General features: G+C 37.5%; 1 protein-coding gene across 1 annotated transcript in view; it reads left to right on the top strand.

Annotated features, from left to right (window-relative positions):
* The first annotated feature begins 3,416 nt into the window (after positions 1-3,416).
* The window catches only part of gpc3 (glypican 3), a 158,681-nt gene continuing 140,018 nt past the window's right edge, over positions 3,417-22,079 (top strand). Inside the window, exons 1-2 of the mRNA XM_084132913.1 lie at positions 3,417-3,723; positions 14,205-14,366. Coding sequence (XP_083989039.1) covers positions 3,567-3,723; positions 14,205-14,366 — 319 coding nt within the window. The 5' untranslated portion in view covers positions 3,417-3,566. The remainder of the gene's footprint in view (positions 3,724-14,204; positions 14,367-22,079) is intronic.

Consider the following 22,079-nt stretch of genomic DNA (forward strand, 5'->3'; position numbering starts at 1 on the left):
TTTTCAGCTGATTTGCTTTAATTTTAGCGTAATAAGTTCTATCGTTGGAGGGTTTGCTGCCGTTTAAACGACAGCCTGTGTCGTTGAAAGGAGAGCTCGTGGGCCACACAAGCAGAAGCTCGGGCACCGACCTCTCGAGGCCTAGTTAATGTTTGCAGATTCGACCTCTTTCAGTCTCACAGGCGAATATTCATCGTTCAGCGTTTTTCGTTCGTTTCTGGACGCGCGTGATTCGAAATATCGCGTAATGCGGCGTTTTGCGCTAATTCTTTATTATTATTATTATTTTTGTACAATCTATGGTCTATAAATGCAGTATAGACAACACTAGGTGGAGAAAACTTCATTTTTAAGGTGACTTGGGTTTTGAGTGGACACTTTTGGGAGTAGGCGTTGTATTTAGGTTCGTCAATTAGCTCGTATAACAGTAGTGAAGAACTTTCAACAAGTTGTACTTGTCTTCAGTTGAAGATCCTCCATTTTGAGAGACCCAATGAAACACGAGCAAAGCGCGCCAAGCACGAGAATCACCGACGTTCAGTCAGACTCCAAACGGACTGTGAAGAATTCCGACTTACTAAAATTGCACACCTTAATTAACTTAATCCACAGTTACAACCTGCAGTCATAAGTTTTAACTTATCCATTTAGAATTGAATTACTTGTTCAAAAAACTAGCTAAAATCAAGTAGAAACGACAGAAATTACTAGTTAAATAGATGGAAATATTTTTACAGTCATTTAAACCTTTGTATTTTGCTGGTGTACATTTTAATTGATTCTTTAGACCAGCCATATATGTTTTAATTCTTAAACTATGCAAGCATAATATAATAAGATTAATCTTTTTATTTGTCTTCCTAGGTGTTATGAAGATGGATCGTTAATGAAGGTATAATGGTGGAGTTCAGGTCCTTCACTTAATATTAATATGGCCCTCCTGTTAAGGTGCATCTTGTGTAGTTAGTGAAGTAGTCTAGTATCTACTGCGCTAGATGCTCCTTTTGGCAGGAGTAGCTGTATAATCAGCACGTGGAAGCAAAAACCAACTTCATTTATCATTAAGTTCTGTTCACATGCAGTTCCTGCTCCACTTTGACATTACTATGCTATTAATCACACTGTGCAATATGTATATATTTTTTTCATTATTGTTTTTCTATGATCTATATGAGTTTGTCCTGGCAGTTCCAAAGTGCTCACAGTGCAGGTAGTGCCAGTGAATCTACTGCAATGTTTGCACTTCTAGTATTGCCGGTCGCCTTCTGCCTGTCACTCTGGAGCTGCTGCTGCTTATGAAAAAGCCCTGTTATGTGGGGTGAGTTTTGCAGGATTGCATCCAGCCTTATTACAACATGCTGTGCAAATCCATGCAAAACTCGCTGCACCAGGGACAAACTTCTTCTATAACTGACTTGTCTACGCTCAAGATGATATTTACAACCATGCAATTCCATGTATGCCTAGTTAGTTTTTCTCAATTACTTTGGCTCAATTCTCAAATGAGACATTTTTCCCCTCTAAAATCAATGTTCAGATCTCTAAACAATTAGTTTCATGTTAACATCAAATTTGAATTTAAGCAAATTGCAAAAGAGTAAGTACAATAGTCTACAATTTGCACAATGACTAAATGCACATGGCTTGATTAAAACTAATGAGTTGATTCTCAGTGAAATTGTCAAACTCTTTACAACTTCTAAACATTCTGTCATTGTGTGAGCAATCAGATGCAAAATAATCCATTCAGTGATTCAAATCTGTCAGACATGTTATATTCCATAAATATTTATGACATGGAATGTTTGTAATGTTTGCTAAATTGCCAAACGGCCTGCCATTGTAATGAATAGGAATCACAATTTATCAATCAACCAATGTTGTATATATGGAGTTTGCTGACGGCTAAATCACCATACATTTGTATTTATACAATACATTTATTTTTGTACATTTACATTTAATCATTTAGCAGACACTTTTATCCAAAGCGACTTACAAATGAGAAGAGCAATAGAAGCAATTTAACTAACAATAGGACAACAATATGCAAGTGCATTTGTAGAAATGTTACATGCAAACTGAAAACTCTTGTCACGGAAGAGCAATAAGATGTGTGTAAAAATGGACAAGCAATTGAGAATTTTCAGTTTACATGTAACATTTCTGTGAAAAATTTACTGTATAAATACAAATGTTCATTTTCTTTTTGTGTACTACAGTATTGAGCATTTAGTCTCAGCAAAAAAGTAGAAAAAAAACCCCATGAAATTTGTATGTAATAAATATTTCCATGGTGAACAATCATCCAAACAGTTTACTGACTCAATTACTAGGTTTTGAAGAATGAATTAAATGTTTCGGGTGAGTTGCTGCATTTTGCAGACATGCAATAAGAGTTGTGATGTTCCAGCAAACAGTTGTAACAATTGCACTTACAGTTTAGGGAAATGTGCCAAATCGATTGAGAGAAACTGTAATAAGCAAAAAACTTTATTTTAAATGTATGCTGAGCTGCAAGCGTTGCTATAATTCTAAGACACAATATATCATAACAGCAAAAATATAAGATGCATAGATTTCTAGAGAGATAAATGAAAGCACTTTGTTGTATGTTATATTACAAAAGTAAGTTTAAAATACAGTTGTTTGTTTATATTTTCAGTGGCACTTGCATGCAAATATTTGTCTTGCTGTTTTCGGGTGGATGACTTTGCAATTTTAATAGTGGCGAAAATCTTCAGTAAAAATTGCACGGTATCCATCTGTAATCCGCTAGATTCCATTACCTGCATTTCCGCCCCACTTTTAATATGTAACTATGTAAATTCTAAATAAAATTATGAAGCCATTTTAAACTGCCTCTGCTCGCATTTTGATTGCACAGATTTGATGGTGACTGTACGTAACAATATCCATTACCAACACCAGATGGCAGCAGATACCTGGAAATGTGACAAATGTGTTTGTTTGCTCTGTATTTTGAAATCAATTTGAAAATGTAAATTTGTTAGAGAAGCAATATAGACATTATCAGTAAATACAATCCCCTGTCGATATTGTCTCATTACACCTTTTAACAAATTAAATTAGCTTAAGACGTAATTGAAGACCCAGTCTGGAAAAAGTCTATTTGAATTGTGAAGTAGCCCAGACTTGATCTTCGTCTCCATCTGCGCATGACTGATTCATAACGCGCCTCCTGTCTTCATAACCATAACTTTAATATCAACGAAACAGTTCAATACCAAACGGTAATCTTCTGTAATCGGTTCCTTGTAATAATGCAAGAATCGTGAATTCGCGCAGTCCCTCCTTATGCAGGGAAATGTGGGCTTGATTTGTGCGCATGAAGTTTGTCTGTTAATGAGGTGGAGATGAAGAGCTCCTCCACAGGACTCTCCTCTCACTCACTCACTTCAGCGATACTGCCGCTGAGTCCACAACATCGCTTTCTGCTCACTTCAAGCAACGCAGATCGTTCCTGCTCACTTCCTTTGCGTTTGTAATCAGACCTGTCCCCAGGAAGCCCTTTACTCCAGATAATTCCATCATTTGGATTGATAATGCCTGGACTGAAGTTGAACGGTGCACTGATTCTGTGCGCCCTGATGCTGCCCTTCTCTCGGCCGAACAGTCAGATGCTGGACTGTCGCGAAGTGCGCTCGTCCTTTCAGTTTTTGTACCCGGGGATGAAATGGACCCCAGAAACGCCAGTCTCAGGTAAAACGAGCTATCGGGATCACCATAAGTTGATTCAACTTTCTGTGTGATTTTAAAATCTCAAAATCTCCTGTCCAAAAAATCTTTCGAAAACATGATGTCTAAAAGTTTTACCTGCTGTTCAGTAAGACTTGTAGCCTTATTAAAAACATGACGATGTGGTATGTTGTGGTAGCCTATGTGTATTTTTTGTATTGTAAAGTGGAAACTAGTTTATAGCCTATTAAACTGTATACGGTGCGCTAAGTAGGCTACTCTAAATGAGAATTATTATTGTTCTTTTTTTGTAACGGCCCATAGTTTAAATGTAGATTTAAGAATATTTAAACATTTATAATTTACATTAATATACGATTGATCAATATATCCAATTATGCACGTTTGGAATAGCCTATTGGTAAATCTTAAAGTAAAACTGTCATAAGAGGAAACTTTAAATTTAGTTACTTTTTTATGTTTCTAGTATTATTTTAATTATTAGTTGGCTATGTAATCCAACTGTGATTGGCATCTCGCTTTCTCTTTCTCTTTCTCTCTTTTACAATTTCATTATTTATTCATTACATAGTGGTGTTAATGTTTTTGCTTGTAGTTATTCTAATAGTAGCCTAACTATTACTGGTACCAAATTGTGAATTTCTTTGCTATTTAACTCTTTAGGGATCTTTATTTCAATACCAATAATTCATCTTAGTAGGCTAGTTGGCTATGTATTCCAGTTTTTGCTAATAACTGTCCCATAGCTTTACTGGTACTTATTTCACTATTTTACTAGTACTTATACAATTCTATTTATGTAACGTTTGTATCTACTGTAGCCCATTTCGTGTGGTATTATTTTCACTCTGCGGGATGTGAGAGGATCTATCAGTAGGTTTGAAGATGAGATAAGAAATAAGTGTCCTGACTGGATTGTCATCTTCAGCTATGAGGAGTAGCTGCAGAAGTAGCCCGAGGAGTGCCGTAAATGTATTTCTCTTAGCCATACCTAGTGTGAATTACCTGTCATGCTGGAGAAGGCGAATTGTGTTAGTGTGTTTATTGAGGTTGCTACATTTCCCAACGGAGAGCTGAGGAGATGGATGAGTTGAGATGAATGACAGGATGGATGGCTGACACTCTACTTGACGTCTCTCCTTAGCTGCTTGAGGCTTTAATTCTGTCTCAATTGGAGGCTGGAGAGAAGGGGGGTGGGTGGGGTAGAAACACCAAGAGTGGAGTTTGTTTGGCCCTAACAACAAAAATTCTGCTGAAAAGGATCTTGCTTTTCCCCAGTGGCTGCATTTTGTTGTCGGGCTGCTTTATGTGCAAGTATCATTCCCCCCAATACCAGTGGTAGCAAATGCCTCAAAAAGAACCATAGATAAATTTATATCTCCATTCCAGTCACTCTATTTTATTAAAAGTTTTGCATTTTAAGCAAGTCCATTTAAAAAGCATTTTTTTTATTTAATTGGAATAATTTGAAACCACGAGTCCTTCTAATGCCATGTGATTCGACTTGCAGGTAAATGAGCGTAAACCTGAGTGATCCCTTATGGTTCAGCTGCTTTCAGGAGATATAAAGTGACCTTCCCAGAGTTCCATTTAATCAGAGGTTCTGTTCGTTTTTTGCAGACTTCGCATTTGCAATTTAAATGGATTGCAATTGGGTTAAGGACAAGGAACAGAGTGATATTCAGTCATTCGCCTGCTCAGAGGAATTTTAACACATTTTAACCTTTATCAGAGTTTAAGAAAAGTGATTTAAGAGTGATTGCGTTGCATATCTTATTGGACTGCAAGAACCTGTATCCACTATCTGGTATACATTAAATTATATAGGCTACTGCCATTATTATGAAAACTTACCGGATCGCATGCATAAGAAATGAAACTCATGTATGTTTATCTTTTTGCAGTGCCCTGCAGTTTTCAGATGAATTTCTTTGAAAGCATGTCGGGTTGTGCTCTTCGTGAGTAGCTGGTAAGGGACTTTATGTCCTGATGGGTACAATCCTGCAATAAAAGATTTTTTGAAGCCCGTTCAGAGAAAGGACTAACTGTGAGATTTTTTCTTTTCTTTTGGAAGTGTGCCGCAGGCCTGATAATCCCAGCGGCACCAGGCTCTGGACTTTATGCCTGGTGCAGTAATTAGTGGTGCGGCGAAGCCTTTGGCTTTATTCATTTTGATTCATTATATGAACCGATACCACGCGGCTCCAGCATATTTAGCCAGAAACTTTAATTGGGTGTCCTTGTATTATGTCAGACTATGAAAGAATGTGAGGTTAATTGTTTGCCCCCTTGTTTGGTATTGATTTATGTGTTGGCTAAGTGCATCTTAAGAGACATGCTTGCTTAGAAAAATGCCATAAAAGATGCGTTAGAGGAGAAACTTCGATTAATAACTTTTCCCTTTATGTCCTAGATAGTCCAATCATTACATTTAACAACAGCATCATTTAATTTTTTTTTTTTTTTGTTAAACCTTTCCATTCATACGCAAAGAGCATTCAGCAAAAAGAGCTGTCCAATAATGGAGCACCTATTCCGAACCCAATGCACGTTGCTGGCCTTGAAGTGGCAAATTAATGTAGACAACCTTAATGTTAAATGGAAATGGGAATGACTGTGGGCCGTATAGTGTAGCTGTCACCTTAGTGATTTTATTTATTCCACTGAGAGTTTCATTCAGTCTCGCAATCTGCTTGCAGATTTAATGCTTTGCTTGATTTGCATCGCATCTCATGTTCTGAGTTCCTGCATGTCAGGTTTAGTCCCAAAAGTTTACAGATCTCTTCACTTACTGCTTTACAGAAAGATGCATTTCCTTTGGTCTGTTTCTCGTATTTTAAATGCGGCATTCACCTTCAAAGACCCCTTTTTCTGAACCACACAACAGGCAGCTGTATCCACTCCGCTGTAACCCCAGTAAACCCCGGCTTTAAACTTGGTGCTCGTGGTGAAATTTGGGTTGATGTTTGATGGATGCAACCGCTGTGCTTCTGTTTAGCTGCCAAATGTGATCTCTTTTGGCATGTGTGAGTGGGATGAAGAGAGGAAGATCTGTAGCATGTGCAGGAGAGAGATGGACTAACATTAGAGGAAAGTGATGACTGATGTATCGATGATGGAATACAAGGATGCCATGCCGAAACACAGCCTGCAGGAAGATTGAACTGAATTCTAATCATACCGCATGTAATGCCAGGGGGGCACAAGACAAAAAAAGCCAACAGGAGGTTCTACCCTTCTCGTCTCCGCTGGCACGTCTTAACCGATTTTTATTTTTTTGATATCTCTCTCCCTCGCCATCTCGCCCCGAGAGGAAGAACTGAATGTCAAAGCACAATAGACAGCTGACTGTCTTTGTAGTCTCAAAGGCACCTTTACACTTCGCACTTAGATGCTCGTATGTTCGTTACATCAGTCTGACATTTTGATGTGCCATCCCCTGCAAATATTTTATTAGATAATGAGTGCTCAAACAAGGATGACCGTTGTTAAATTCATGAGTTGAATTGAATGGTTTGGTGTTGTCTCTTTGGTTTGCGGCCGCTGAAGAAACCAACTGTATGAGTAATGAGGGGTTCAGCGGGTTGAGTACAAAGTGAAGTCAGAGTCCATCTCTCAGCAGTCTCTCTGATCAAAATGAAATGAAAGGGAGCTGTATTCCCGTCCATTGGTACTCACGGATGAGATCCAGCTAATGAAGTGCCACTGACCTCCCTCAAGAGCTTGCGTTATAGGCTGTTAAGGGGCTTCTGTGCCGCTTGTTTTAATGGCAGAATCCATTACAGAGACACTTGTTCACCCCATCAAAGGCTAGATCCTCTCAGTGCAGACAGTATTGTTTTTCCAATTATCAGGAGCAAGTCCTCATAGAAATTATAAACTACGCTGCTGAGCATGGCGTCTTATTTCAGATTGATGTTTGGTCATTTCGGTGCCCCCTATATTGTCAGCAAACGGAATTGCAAAAATAGAGAAACCACATCCGCCATTGGTCGGTCAAACAGATTATTCTGCCTCAAACTCAGGCCATCGGTTGAGCCTGATGCTCAAATGTTTTGATATCGCCACAGTATTTGCACTTTTTGGGGGGAAATGGATTACTTAGTTGTTTCAGGGATGTACAAAGGTATTTTATCAGGGAAAAAATAGCACATCACCTTTAGTAGGTGTTCAGTTGTTCAAAGCGTCTTTTTGAACACAAGTATTCTAGGATATAACATTTTTCGCAGTATAATAGAAGTCCTTAAGAGACCTTAGTAATGTCAAGGGGCAGTAGACAGTATCCGGGGCAGTGAAGTACCTTCATATTTTGATAAATGCCCACACAGTTTCTGTAATTATGAGATAATGGCTTAGGTCAATGTATCTGGCAGTCCATTTAAAGTTGAAGGTGAGGGATCACATGCCCACAAGCCATGAAAGTTTCTACTAATGACTATGGTCAGACTTTCCATTAAACCACATATCTTGGATTTTCCTGAGCTGATTGTAACCGAGGAACACAGTGTGTTTGTGCGAGCCGAAGGCTTTTATTGCGCTTTTATTTACTTTATCTTTCCCAAACTGAATCTTACCCATGTGTGCTCCATGCTGTGGAAATCTGAGGTACTTTCTTTCATTAAATATCTCCAATGGCACTGTAAGACAACAGATGGCTTTGCTTTAGTCCATTAACTCTCCTGCCTGCAGAGGAGCCCAATTCATAATCATATACTTCATATACTTTCATCAGCCCGTTGACTTTCCACTTCTTTTAATCGATGTCTTTGAAGCAAGTCTAAAAAGAAATGTCATAATTCATGTGTCGTTGCTCTATAATTCATGCTTCTAATAACATCCTTTAAACATTTTTCTGTATTTTAACACAGCATGTTTTCCCCACAGCCCCCATTAAACTTGCATGCTGATAGCTTTATAAATGGTTCTTAAGATCGCTCTTATGCATGCATCTGGCTGCGCTCTGTGTCTTCAGGCTTGTTAAGGAGGAGCGTGAGGCTGAAATGTGTACACAGCACTCACCAAGCATTCGTCGCAGCCGTCTTTTTCATCTGGGCTCCGGCAGGGATGCTTGCACGCCGGAGGCCTTTGGGCAAGGCTGCAGGAGGGATTCAGGAATCTCTAGAAATATTAGTTGATAAGGAAGGAAGTGAGTGTGTCATGACTCGCATATGGAAGAAGCCAGGTGTATATAGACTAGAGTAACTGTGTTCAACCAGGCATCCCTAAAGATGTATAATGCAATACACACTTCATGACATTTCTAACTAACTAATGATTTGTTAAGCTCCATTTCTTGGAGCCAATAATTTATTCACAAAATAGAAAAATGTATTTAATATATTCTGTGAATTGAATATACCTCTTTTATGATTAACATGTTTTATAATTCCAATTTAAAATTAATTTTTATATATTACATATAATATTTTTGGAGAATATAAAGTACAAAATATCAGGGTGATACAACTGTCCTGATATCATAATGATTAAAAAAAGTAAAAAAAAGAAAGAAAAAAAAGCTTGATTGTATCTATCAGTGGTCCTTTACAAGTTATAGTCTTTTATGTTTTAGAAAAAGGTCAATAAATCTCTTAAAATATCAGATCATTTGACCTTTTTATGACATAACCAGGCTTTAAAATGACATTAGTTCAAATGTTTTATGAGTTATGTAGTTTATGACATTTGTTCTGTTTTTAAAATATCATCACTTAATGATATTTATGTTATGATATTTGTGAAAAATACTTTACTTAACAGGTTTACGCATAATTAAGTTCATGTTTTCAAGGTGTATGTAAAATGTTATTACTTTATACTTAATGTGGTTATGATGACACATTAAATATACATTTTTGCTTAAAATGGTCAAAACCATATAACACATAGCCTACATGTATTGATGTGTTTTAAACTAGATTTATGCACTTTTTCCAAAGTCTCAATTTTGTTTTTTGGCTCCAGTAGATTGTTTTCAAGCTTAAATGTTCAAAAAGCATTATTTTTCCACATATTTTACATTGTTGCAGCACCTCTCTTTCCAGTCTGTCAGTAACGCTCTGTTTACTTCCTGTCTCTATGAAGCCACTCCTTCCGAAAAGCGCAGTGTGCTCTGATTGGACGGCTAGTCCAGTGATGTGATTGGTCAACCGCTTTGAGCGTTTATAGGACCCCTTTAAAATATTTTCCTTTATCTTGGACATTCTAATTTATTAACCTTGACTAAATTAGTGTAAATCTATCTGTAAATCTATTAAATGAATTGGCTTAATGTCTGTGTGAGTGGTCCTATAGGGTCTGTGAAGGTTGAAAACCGCTGCCGTAGAACATGACAAACAAATGAGGTCTATATGGTCACATTCTCAATACAGAATATTTCTTCTGCAGACCGAGGCATCTAGATTTTTTTTTTTTCAAACAAATGTTTTCTGTTACATTTTCAGAAGACAAACAATCTAATCAGCCGTATTTATGAGCAGTCTTTAGTTAGAGACTGTGATGTAATATTTGTTTATGCTTCTCTGCTGGGAGCAATCTCCCTCCTGTAAAGTCCTTCACTTTTCTCTGACAGCTCACAACTTCTCTAATAAAGTACATTTATCATCTGCAAACAGCAGACGTGCCGATGAAATTGTCTGTTTTGCTGAAGATAATTACTAAATCTGTCTGAGTTCTTTCTCCTTTCATACCTGCTCTCCTCTGCCAGCTCTCCCCATCCCCTCTACTCGCTACGCTATTGACAGCTTAATAAATTTGCCTTGGAATCTGAAATTAGCTCGATCGTATCTGTCGCCGGTCCTTTCCAAGTATTGATTTTGGATATTAAGCCTGTCGGTGCGCATATGAAAGGTGTCGTCTATACGATATGGCGGGTTTGCCCATAATTTCTTATTTCATATCCGTATTGGTGTGCTGCTGATGTGTGATCAGAAAGTGTGGGTTTTTTGATATCATGTGATGCTAATGGGTTTATTTACCCATTCCTAACATGCGTTGTGAGCTTAGTAGATCAGCATTTTTTTCCTTTCCCCTAAGGCAATTTCTTTGACATTTTGTCTTCACATTTTCATATGGGATTTAAAATTTGGCAGCACTTAAATCTCCTGCATTTTAATCTCTTCCATGGTCTATTAAGTTATTTCAATCAACAAACTTGTAAAGTACATTTTAAGACTACTTGTTGGATTTTTATTCTCATCTTTGATGATGAACTGGCTAAGAGTGCCAATTTAATGTGTGATAGTTCTTTCAGCAATCTTTCACTACTACTGACTAAGAATGGGAATCGTAGGAATTTAAGGAACTTAATGGTTCTGATTTGAGGACGAAATATTTGGAAAGCCGAAATGCAATTCTGTTGCCAAATGATGGGATCATTTTCATAACAAATGTGCAACAACAGAACAAAAATATTGAAAAATATTTTATTCAGTCCCTTATTTTTTTTTAAATAAAAGACCACTTACAAAACTCATAATTGTCATGCGAACAACCACTCAGTAACTACACTGATTGAGGTCTCACAAGCCTTAATTTTAGAGATACAGATACCTGACCCAAATTTTGTTATTATTTACTCACCAAATTCCAAACCATTTTGTTTGTCCCTAAAATGAAAGTTTTTCTTTCCAAATATCTTGTATGTTCATTTATGTTCTTGTATGAGAGTTAGTTGACATATAGTTGCAGAGTTACTTATAGTTTGTACAATGTCTAAAGTGGACCATCGAAATAAAGAGTAACCAGAAAGTCAAACAGGTTTATAACAACATGAGGGTAAATAAATAACTGTAAGTATACAGCATGCAGGCCTAATTATGTTTTTAATAATATTTGTATAGTTTTAAGGGTTGGGTTAGGTTTTGGGGTAGGTTTGGAGCTTAGAAAGTCTCTCACAATATCACAAACAACATGAACGTTAGTTATGCTGGTTGCACATTTTGATAAGTTATTATTTCCCTGTCAAGATGTGCTACCTACATTTTTTTTTTACATACTTCACGCTGTCCTACTACATCTGACAGATTCTTTTGTGTCTCACAAAGCACACTAACCATGTTTTAACTTGAAAAATGACTGTTAGCACATCGTGAGCAGGTAGCACAAATCACCTGAACACCGGCTCATAAGAGTCATTTGCGTCGTCTGAATATGCCTACTTCCATAATATATTATATAGTAGATGAAAAACAGTATGTGAGCTGAGTATGTCTGAATTCGCACGATCTGTAAAACAGGCAAAAAGTACCTGAATTACCTACTACATTCGGCGAGATTCTGAAGTGCGCATCTAATGAACACCATGAGGCCACGGGAGAGGATTTATGAATGGTAGTGAAGCAACGGAACTGATGCTGAAGGTCACACGACAGTGACAACATGGCAGATGTAGTATGCCCAAATTTAATTCATAATATACACACATTCATACTATACAGAACGTATGTTTTTAATGGTCACAAAGTAAGTACATACTATACAGTATGCAATTTCGGATGCTGCGATTAGCTTCAGAATCGTGCTTGACTGGTTTTGCTCTGAATAGTAATTACTGAAGAGTATTTCAGTTCAATTTTCCATCCTATCTGAAGAATATTGTAAGTGTGAGAGTCATTAACAGGCCATTTGGCTCCAGTACTTGTTGTAAAAATGGAACCCTAATGACTAAACCTGACTGAATCTGAATGCAGGTACATTAAGGCAGGTCTCCTCCATGAGGAAGTGTGCTATCTGAGAGCAATAGACTGTGAATGCTTATTCTGTTTTATTTTTAAAATAGTCCCGTCCCTTTTAGTCAGACGCTCCATAATAGTTATGACAGTATTCCATATTTCAGCAAAAAGCCTACCTTAAACAGAGCAGTGACACTTTCGTTTCTGCCCAGATTGTGTCATGCCCTCCTTTTCTCCTACCCCATCATCATCTTCAATGTCTGTGTGAACTGGAGCATTGGGACTCCTCTGAAGTTTGTTTACAGCACTATCAATCAACCTAGTGCCACCTCCACCCCCTCAGGTAGCACACACACACACACACACACACACACACACACACACACACACACACACACACACACACACACACACACAGACACACACACACAGACAGACACACTTCATACGGCTCTAAAAGCACTGCTCTAAGATGCATGAGATGATAGAGAGTGACTGAGAACAAAGTTGCATGCAAGATGCTCTTTCAAAATAATAATGGAAATGAAAAATTGAAAGGGATGAAGCTTTGCGGAGTGTAAGTTCTCTCGTTGCATGTGTAATCGCAAGATAATTGGACACATTTCCAAATGTGGATCCGAAGCCCCAGGGAAAACATTTGCAATAACCTCACTGATTTTCACAGCAGCTGTTTCCTAGTCCTGCTTCACATGCAGAGAGGTCTGTTTGACCGGAATGCAATGGAATCCCACAATGCAATCTGCCCGAAACAATGTGTTTTTATTCACTAGTTATTCAACGTTTGAAAGTTCTGTAAGAGGAGACGTGAGTATTGTGTGCTGTTTTTTTCTAGTTGAGCAGTGGGAAATCATTTGCGATTCACAAAGTAACATTTAAAATGTGAGGAGAATTGATGTTTTATGCTAATTTATGAAAAGAGCTAATAAATAAATGAATGAAAAGGAACTTCTGTAAGATTTAGGCCATGTCCAATTGACAGAAAACATATATTAAATCCTCCTAGCCTGTAACACACGGGGGACTTCATCAGGCATTGGTCATTTTTCTTTTCTGTATCCTTGATGTTTGATTCAACAGAGATCAGATAGCATTGCTCTCTTTCCTTTCCCACAGGGCATTAACTTTTTTAGATCATTATTCATATGTGAGCCAAGAACTGAAGAACCTTCTTCCAGGGAAAGCATTTCTCAATAGGCTTTTCTCTCCCAGCAAATCCAATTATGGCTCTTTGATAGATAACCTTCAAACCTCGATTCCACTATAACAGGTGTCAATAAATCAACCATCACCTCTACATTCACGTCATCCCTTTACACAAGTCCTGTCAGTGTGTTGACTTTTTTTCTGTTCATCCTCGTCCATGTCTCTTTCATCCAGTCCACATGGGGAGTTTTACTGTTTTAGATTTTAAATGGACAGATTTTGCATAGTAGTAGACTCTTGGGGTCCGTCTTTACTGAGATGTTCTCCCTGATTATCTTGTTTTACTTTAATGAGTGTTTGTTCTCTGCTAATCATTTTGGCATAAGACAAGAAGATGAAATGCAATGCATAACAATTCAATACAATGTTTCAATTAAGTTGCAGGTATTCATTTTGTTGCATTCTTTGAGATTTGAATAGGTCATGTAAACAATGCGGTCTCTAAAACAAACCATTTTCTGCAGCTCTCTCTGAAGCTTGACTCACAAAGCAAACACACTTTTAGAGGGAATTTATAAAGTGTCACATCTTTTTACTTATTTATTGCAATGCCTGTAACAAATCTCATGTCTCTTTCCTATTCTTCAGGCTCAGATCTGCAGGTGTGCCAGCCGAAAGGCCTGACCTGCTGTTCCCGCAAAATGGAGGAGCGCTACCTGCTCACTGCCAAACAGAATATGGAGTCAAGTCTCCAGTCCACCAGCGCTCAGCTCAAAGTTCTCATCATTCAGAATGCTGCCCTCTTTCAAGGTATGCAACAAAAAAATGACTAATAAACACTAGGGGCCCTATTTTAACGATCTGAAACGCAAGTGTCAAAGCGCAAAGCGCAAGTAACTTTGTGGGCGGGTCTTGGCGCTGTTGCTATTTTCCCGGCGGGATAAATGACTCTTGCGCCAGGCGCAAATCTAAAATGGGTTGGTCTGAAGAGCTTCATTATTCATAGGTGTGGTTTGGGCGTAACGTGAAATAAACCAATCAAAGCGACATCTCACATTCCCTTTAAGAGCAGGCGCGCTTGTTCTAAAGCGGATTCCTATCATAACGGCGGATTTGCCAGACGCGCGCCAGGAGCGGTTCACAGCCAAGGAGAGCAACGCTCTCGTCAGGGACGTTGGGGATGGAGAAACCCACCCAAATTAACTTCGGTTAAAAAGGCGTATGATAATTTGGGTAAATGTGTAAGCTAGATGTATGCTTTTATAATAAATTGTCTATCTATCTATCTATCTATCTATCTATCTATCTATCTATCTATCTATCTATCTATCTATCTATCTATCTATCTATCTATCTATCTATCGTAATAATGTATGATTTGCAAAAATGAAAATTGCTGCTTCTGTGTAGATGAGAGAATCAAAGTGCGCGTTGTGCACCCAACGCTACATTGATTATGGCCAAGCATGCGCCCTTAAAATAGCTTATGAATAACATGCACAACGCGCCACTGACTTTAAACTATTTTTTCCTGGTTAGTGGCGCAATTGTTTTCTAAACCTGCAAAATAGCATGAAGGAACGTTTGCGCCGGAACACGCCTCCTTTTTTGCGCTGAACCGCCCCAAGAGCGCAAGTTCATTCCCTAGTTTAGCGACATGCTTCTGTGAAGGGAAAAGCGCGCTTTGCGCGGGTGCAAAATAGGAATGATACATGCGTCGGTGTACAAAGTCCATTGCGCTGGGTGCAAGATAGGGCCCTAGGACTGATACATGAAACTTCATGGAATTCCTGCTTGCAAAGTCATTTTTGCATAGATTGTCGCAGTGAGTTATGAACAATTTAGTTCTGCTTATGTTTCATGAATGAGAGCATGTGTAAAGGTGTGGTCAATGTCTATTTTCAATATTTATGAAGCAATTCTCACACACAAGTCACTGTCAAAGCAAGCAGCTTTCTGTTGGTCTACATCAGGGGTGTCAAACTCAGTTCCTGGAGGGCCACTGTCCTGCAGAGTTTAGCTCCAACCAGCTCCAAAAACACCTGCCTGGAAGTTTCTAGTAATCCTGAAGACCTTGATTAGCTGGATCAGGTGTGTTTAATTAGGGTTGAAGCTAAACTCTGCAGGGTTGTGGCCCTCCAGGAACTGAGTTTGATACCCCTGGTCTACATAGTGAATTTGCATGACTGACTTTGCAAAATCTACATGGGGAAATCTTTCTCCGCCCTCACGTGAAATTCACAATTGCATGTGTTCATATTGAAATGACTGGATTTTTCATTCACAAAAAAAGGTGTTGAACAGCAGTTAATGTGACTGCACCTTGAGATAGCCATGTGGTTTTGCTGTGTTAGATACACGCTAGTGTATGATATGAGATCTTGAGTTACGTGCAAGGGAGTTTGGTCTTTTATGTCAGATTGGCAAGGATAAAGAAATTAAGAAATTAAGAAATAAAAAGTTGTGACTGGTTTTATAATAAGAGGACATTAGGTGACAGTGAATTGTTTGTTGCACTTTTTTGGTTCCATGTTAAAAAGGCATCATAGGAGCAATTCGGACACTTGCAGAAATCTATTGGAGGCTCATTGCAAAGGCGACTGATTGACTGTTGTGAGCATGTGATACTAAGCAGACCAGAGGCATGTTGCATGAAACTAGTTGAACAAACTGTGAGTTTCAATTCAGAGTATGTTTAGAGTTGAAAAAACCATACAAATCCAACCTGGTTTAGATCAGATTCAGCGGGCTCGATATAAAAGATCTCTGTCAACTCAGAGTTTGATCCAGAGTTTGTGATCAACTCTGAAGCACCTGCACCTGAAAGTGTATCATCATGAGAGAGATGGCGCAGTTCACTTCTTTGTTGAAGATGAAGCGATTTTTATGATAAATATAATGATTTTAATCACATTTACAAGGCAGGAATAAACACTGCTGCTAAACTGGGAGTTTAGGGATGCAGCTGAAAGAAAATATCTGACTATTTCAATGCATGTGTATCAAGTGAATTTAATTATTTAAATCACAAAGAGCTCAAAAGAAAACACGTAAGCTTAATCTGTTTAAAAACTTTATATATTAAAGGTTGAATTTAGAAAGATTTGCTTCATTTAAGAATGTTGAAAGATCTAAGTAAGTAATACAATAGATATTGTTCAGAAACCATATCTACATAATAGAAGTAACATGTTACCCACCCGAACACAGAGACCTCAATATTTGGTACAGAATACACAATGAACATTCAATGGATCGTTTTTGAGTATGAATGTGCCATTTTGAGGAGAAAATTAACTCCAGATGTGGCAAGTCACTAACCTACAAACAAAAGCAATGATAAAACAGTGTAAATACAGCTGGAAAACTGCGAAAAATCAACCTTATCAATTATTGGAACACCAGTATCAGAAAAGTGAAGTAGTTTTAACTTAATTTTATAACGTTGATATTTACGAGTTTGAATTGAGTACTAATATATAATTAACTTTGCTTTTTTAATTCATGCCTGAACTAACCTTTTCATTTAGAAATGACATTAGTTTTTTCTGTATAGTATTTAACCACAGAACCATTTTTATCAGTGTGTATAATATATATTAGTCATTTCACAATACAACAGTTTTGTAGTTTTGGTCAAATAAATGCAGGCTTGGTGAGCGTAGGAGACTTAAAAAAACGTTCCTGACCCCAAACTTTTAAAAGTGTACATTAGATAGTCTCTAGTTTGGTATAAAAGTACCTTCAAACCTTTCTTTAATTTCAAAGTTGCTTCTCCAACACTGACTTCAAATGTACAGCCAATTACAAATGGAAAGTAGCATATGTGTTGATTGATAAATGGATCGTCCTGATTGGTCAGTTTAATGAATCATGTAATTTGGCATGAGTGGGTCACCCCCACTAATTGCGTTGCACTAACTATGTTAGCATGGTGGATTTGGCTAGCTCCTGTCTGTTCAGGGAGGTGGTTCAATGCTAATTGCTTCAGCATTAAACCTGAGAGAAATACCCAAACACCCCTCAGAATTTCTGAAATGTGCTTTTGTCTCGTCGTGTTTTTCCCTTGCACGCTCTCGCAGGGAATTGCGAGCGGGCCTTGTTTGCAATCTTCTGTGCTGCTCTTCCCATTGCTTTTGATTCTTTTGTACTTTTCAAGGCTGACACAGATCAAAGGGCTCTGCTCTCCACTCCAGCATCCTCCATCCCTTCCCTTCACTCGACTCCCATCAGCCCCTGCTGCCCCTCCCCACGCTAGCCTGGCTTTCTCACAAACCGCAAGCAGCGCCAAAGAATCGGCTCTTTGAAGTCAACTTTGCCAAACAGTCATAAAAGTTAAGAGGCTCTGTCACAGGGACTTTTTCAGGGCATTCAGTGATGAGCACTGCGCGAGTTTTTCGGGTCCCCTGATCGGTCTCATATCGCAGTTAGTCACAGTGTGTCTGTTTTGATTCACGTCAATGGCTCGGTTAAATGCCTCTAAAATCTTAAACGGAATCAGCCTATGGGTGATAAAAGAGGATTTTTAAGACTTCACTTTGTGATGCACTCTGTCCTACAAACCAGGGGTGTAAAAACAGTCTGAAAAATGGGGTGGACACCATATAAGGACTTTCCATTAGACACCTTCCTTCATCAGATGATGCAGTGAACCACATTGTGTGAATGTTTTAAAGTCATCATGAAATAAAAACTGGCAATTCTTGTTATCCATGCACATCATTATTATTATTTTTTTTAAAATATAAGTGTTCTTGTAATTTTTAATCAAAATCACTTACCCTCCCACTTGCGGCAACATCTCTTCTCTGATGTATTTTTGTGAGGGCGGAACAACCTGTCACTCACAAGACATCATAGCAATAGCAAACCGCAACCATCAATTCCCAATGGACAAAATCAAGTACTGCCCTACATTTTTTTTAGCCGTTTCAGTCAGATATATGTCACAATACACATACAGGGAAGAAAATACTGTCACAATTTCCGTTTCATGCCGAATTTAACATTATGAGTGACATTGAATGATATAGCAGACATTGTTCATTAAATGAAGTTAAGTAAGAAAGTTTATCTAGATCACGTTTGATGGAAACACAATATTTCTGCCAGCTGTTGAACTGAACTGGCGATTAATGAAACGCTGGAGGGAATAATTTAGAGCTAAAGATGGATGCCAAACCCTAGTGGAAACCCAAGTCAGGTGGTTTGGTCTCACATGTCAGTCAGATTGACAGACAATTTTAATTCCTGTTAGCGGGATGTAAATGACACCAGCTCTTTTTTATTGGATTTTTTATTTATTTTATTTTTTTACAGGTAATCCCCATTTCAAAGACTGTAATATAAAAAGAGAGTCATGCTTAATTTATCCATTTTCTCATCCACCCTTGAAAGACATGCTTTAGGTATTGATGTGTGTGAGCACAGAGAGCCAGAATGAGTTCTGGGTGAGAGTGTCTGCTGCATAACAAATTATTCCCAAAATAGGATAAAAGTCAACTTTATTTGTAATGCCTTTTCAAGCCAAAAACAGCATTCCATGAATCTACAAAGAACATAGAAGAGTAAATTAGCTTAATGCTTTTTTTTTTTGCAATCTGTGTATATTGCTTTAGGACATGGCTAGTAAAAGAGAGATATGGAAAACACATTGCAAATGTTTGTTTACTGCTTGAAATATCAGCCTCAAAAATATTTGGATCTGTGGTCTTCAACAGGGGGTCCATGGCAGCACTGCAGGGGATCTGCAAATTAGAAAGAAAATGTGTGTTAAATAAAAATACAATAACCAAAGATAGTTGAGCAAAGTTCAGCTGAATATTTCTTTGCCCTTTCCACATTATATATCACTCTGTACTCTACCGTTTAAAAGTCTGGGTTTATTTAGAAATAAATTAGATCTAATACTTTTATTTAGCAAGGATGCATTAAATTGCTGAAAAGTGATAGACGTTTATACTGTTACAGAAAATATCTAATTAAATATCTATAATTGTTTTTCTGAACTTTCTATTCATCAAGGAATCTGATGCTATGAGTAATGATGCTGTAAAAAATGACATTTCAAATAAATCTATTAAATCCAGCCTTGGTGAGCATAAGAGACTTCTTTACCATTCAAAAGTTTTAGGTTGAAAAGGTGTTTTTTTGTTTGTTTGTTTTTTGCAGTTTGGAGAAGGATAGCCACTCACACACACTTTCTGATGGCTCTAGACAAAGCAGATGTTACTAGCTCTCTAGTATTCAATCAGATATTTAGAGGAGGGGTAGAAGTACTTTAGACTCACAGTAGAGAATTAAGACCACATTTAGCTCAGACTACATAGACGGTATGCTAATTTCATGCCTAAAGTTCAGGCTTATGGTTAAGCAAGTCATATTTAGTCAAGCATTACATCATCCCTCATTATCCCTCAATTAGATGTCTGGTTGATATAGACATTGTGCCAGTCTGTGGCTTGTTTGGTCCCAAGCAGAAATTTAAAAAACAGTCTCCCACAATTCAGTTCTGCTATACCTCAATGAGCCACTTTATCCACTGCGGCAACAAGTAATCAAAGGTTATTTCAGTCGACACTGCATGTCCAATTGTCATCCCAACCTTGTTAGTGCTGCTCGATCTTAAGTGCTTTAGGCGTCTGGTCTTAGTTTCAATCTTTTTTTCCCATCCCACTTTTTCCCGGCATACTCCTCTCTAATGCTACCCGCTCCGCTCTCTCTCTGGAGTCATTGAGCTTTTTGTCGAAGTTTCACCATAACCCAATAAAGGCCTGGCTGACGGAGAGCTGGATCGGCCATGAAAGCCATCTGAAGTTGTTTACTCTCCGCCTAGGGTGAATTTAATAACTTAATGATGGTTAGAAACGTCTGTGCCATCTCGCAAACAAGCCCTTTGTGCCTCGTTTGCCTGATGAGTGAAAATATACTTGCCATCACTGCATCTTTCTCTAACAATTATAATTAGTTTTCTCAGACAGGCTCTGTGGATATTTATGGGCTGGTGTCGTAGGGGCACACAGGCTCATTGAGGTCTTTGGTGCTCGATTGAATATGCAGAGTCTAGTGGAGACTGATCCAGCCTGGTGTAATCATCAAAGTGATCTCTCTTCTCAGACTCTGTGCAGTGGTAAAGAGACCAAAAGCTCAGAGGGTGAAGAACAGCTTAGAGAGTGACTATCTCTGAAGAGAGACTCAGTATAGAGACTCAGACTGCAGGGCCAGCAGAGAGACACACACTTCAGTAGAGTTTGCTTAGGATGAGCTTTAACTACAGTACAGTCAGTGAAGCTCTTAGGTGCCTTATGCCATCAGTTATCTATTGCTTTCTAACTTAAGCACTGCTCTGTAACTGCCCAAGAGCTCTGAGGTGTTAAAATAAAGTGTTTCCTTTAAGCAGGAATGGTGAATTGAAAGTAAAGGGCATTATTTTCTCATGTAGAGCTTTATATGCTCAAACGGAAAAATGGAAAGTATTACAAGTGATTGACTATTCAACAATATAGATTATTCTATATTGGTCTCATATTATAAATTGCAATTATAATTTTTTTATTATAATTTTGTTATATTTTTATAGTTATATATTTTTTGTAATATAGTTATTATTTGGTCAGATTTCAATAAAATAAAATAAAATAAAATAAAATAAAATAAAATAAAATAAAATAAAATAAAATAAAATAAAATAAAATAAAATAAAATAAAATAAAATAAAATAAAATAAAATAAAATAAAATAAAATAAAATAAAATAAAATAAAATAATAAAAAATAATAAAAAAATAAAATAAAATAAAATAAAATATTTTTTATTATTTTATTACATGTTTCAATTATATTTATTTTCGTTTATATATTTTGTTGTTGTTGTTTTTGCTATATTTAGTATTTGGTCAGCTTTTATATTTTCTTTTTTATTATTTTCTTTTATTATTTTCTTTTTTTATTCTTTGTTAGTTACAATGTTGGTCAATGTTTCTTGTTCTAACTCTCTCTCTGTCCCTTAAACTACATAGACTGTTTTTGCTGCTGTACCTTTTAGACATGTAAATGACCTCAAGGATTGATCGGTGTAAGTCATAAATGGTGTAAATCGGGGCGACCGAGTGTCTGACTAGTTAGCAGGTGTTGAAATGTAAATATGGGCGACCATATGTTAATGTGCTCATGGATGTGACATCGATTCCATGATGATTTCTGAACAACCCAGGATAGTTTCCTTTAAAATGAACAAGTAAAATCCAGTTTTACATGATATTACCATTAAAGCAAATATAATTGATCTAAATAAACAAGTATAAAAGCATTTCATCACAAGTTCACCAAACATAATGACTCATCATGCATAAATGTGCATCTAAACATTAACCATGATGACCGTGGTATTAAGGTCTAATTGTGGCTCATACATTTGCATGCATCTACATGAGTAAAGCTATGAGGTAGCAGTGCTCTCTTGATTATGACAGTAATTACATCGCGAGGTGGCAGACGGTTTGCCTGGTGTTTGTGAATGAGAGTG

Source organism: Abramis brama (genome assembly GCF_963993115.1).
Source record: "Abramis brama genome assembly, chromosome: 13".
Classification (NCBI taxonomy): domain Eukaryota; kingdom Metazoa; phylum Chordata; class Actinopteri; order Cypriniformes; family Leuciscidae; genus Abramis; species Abramis brama.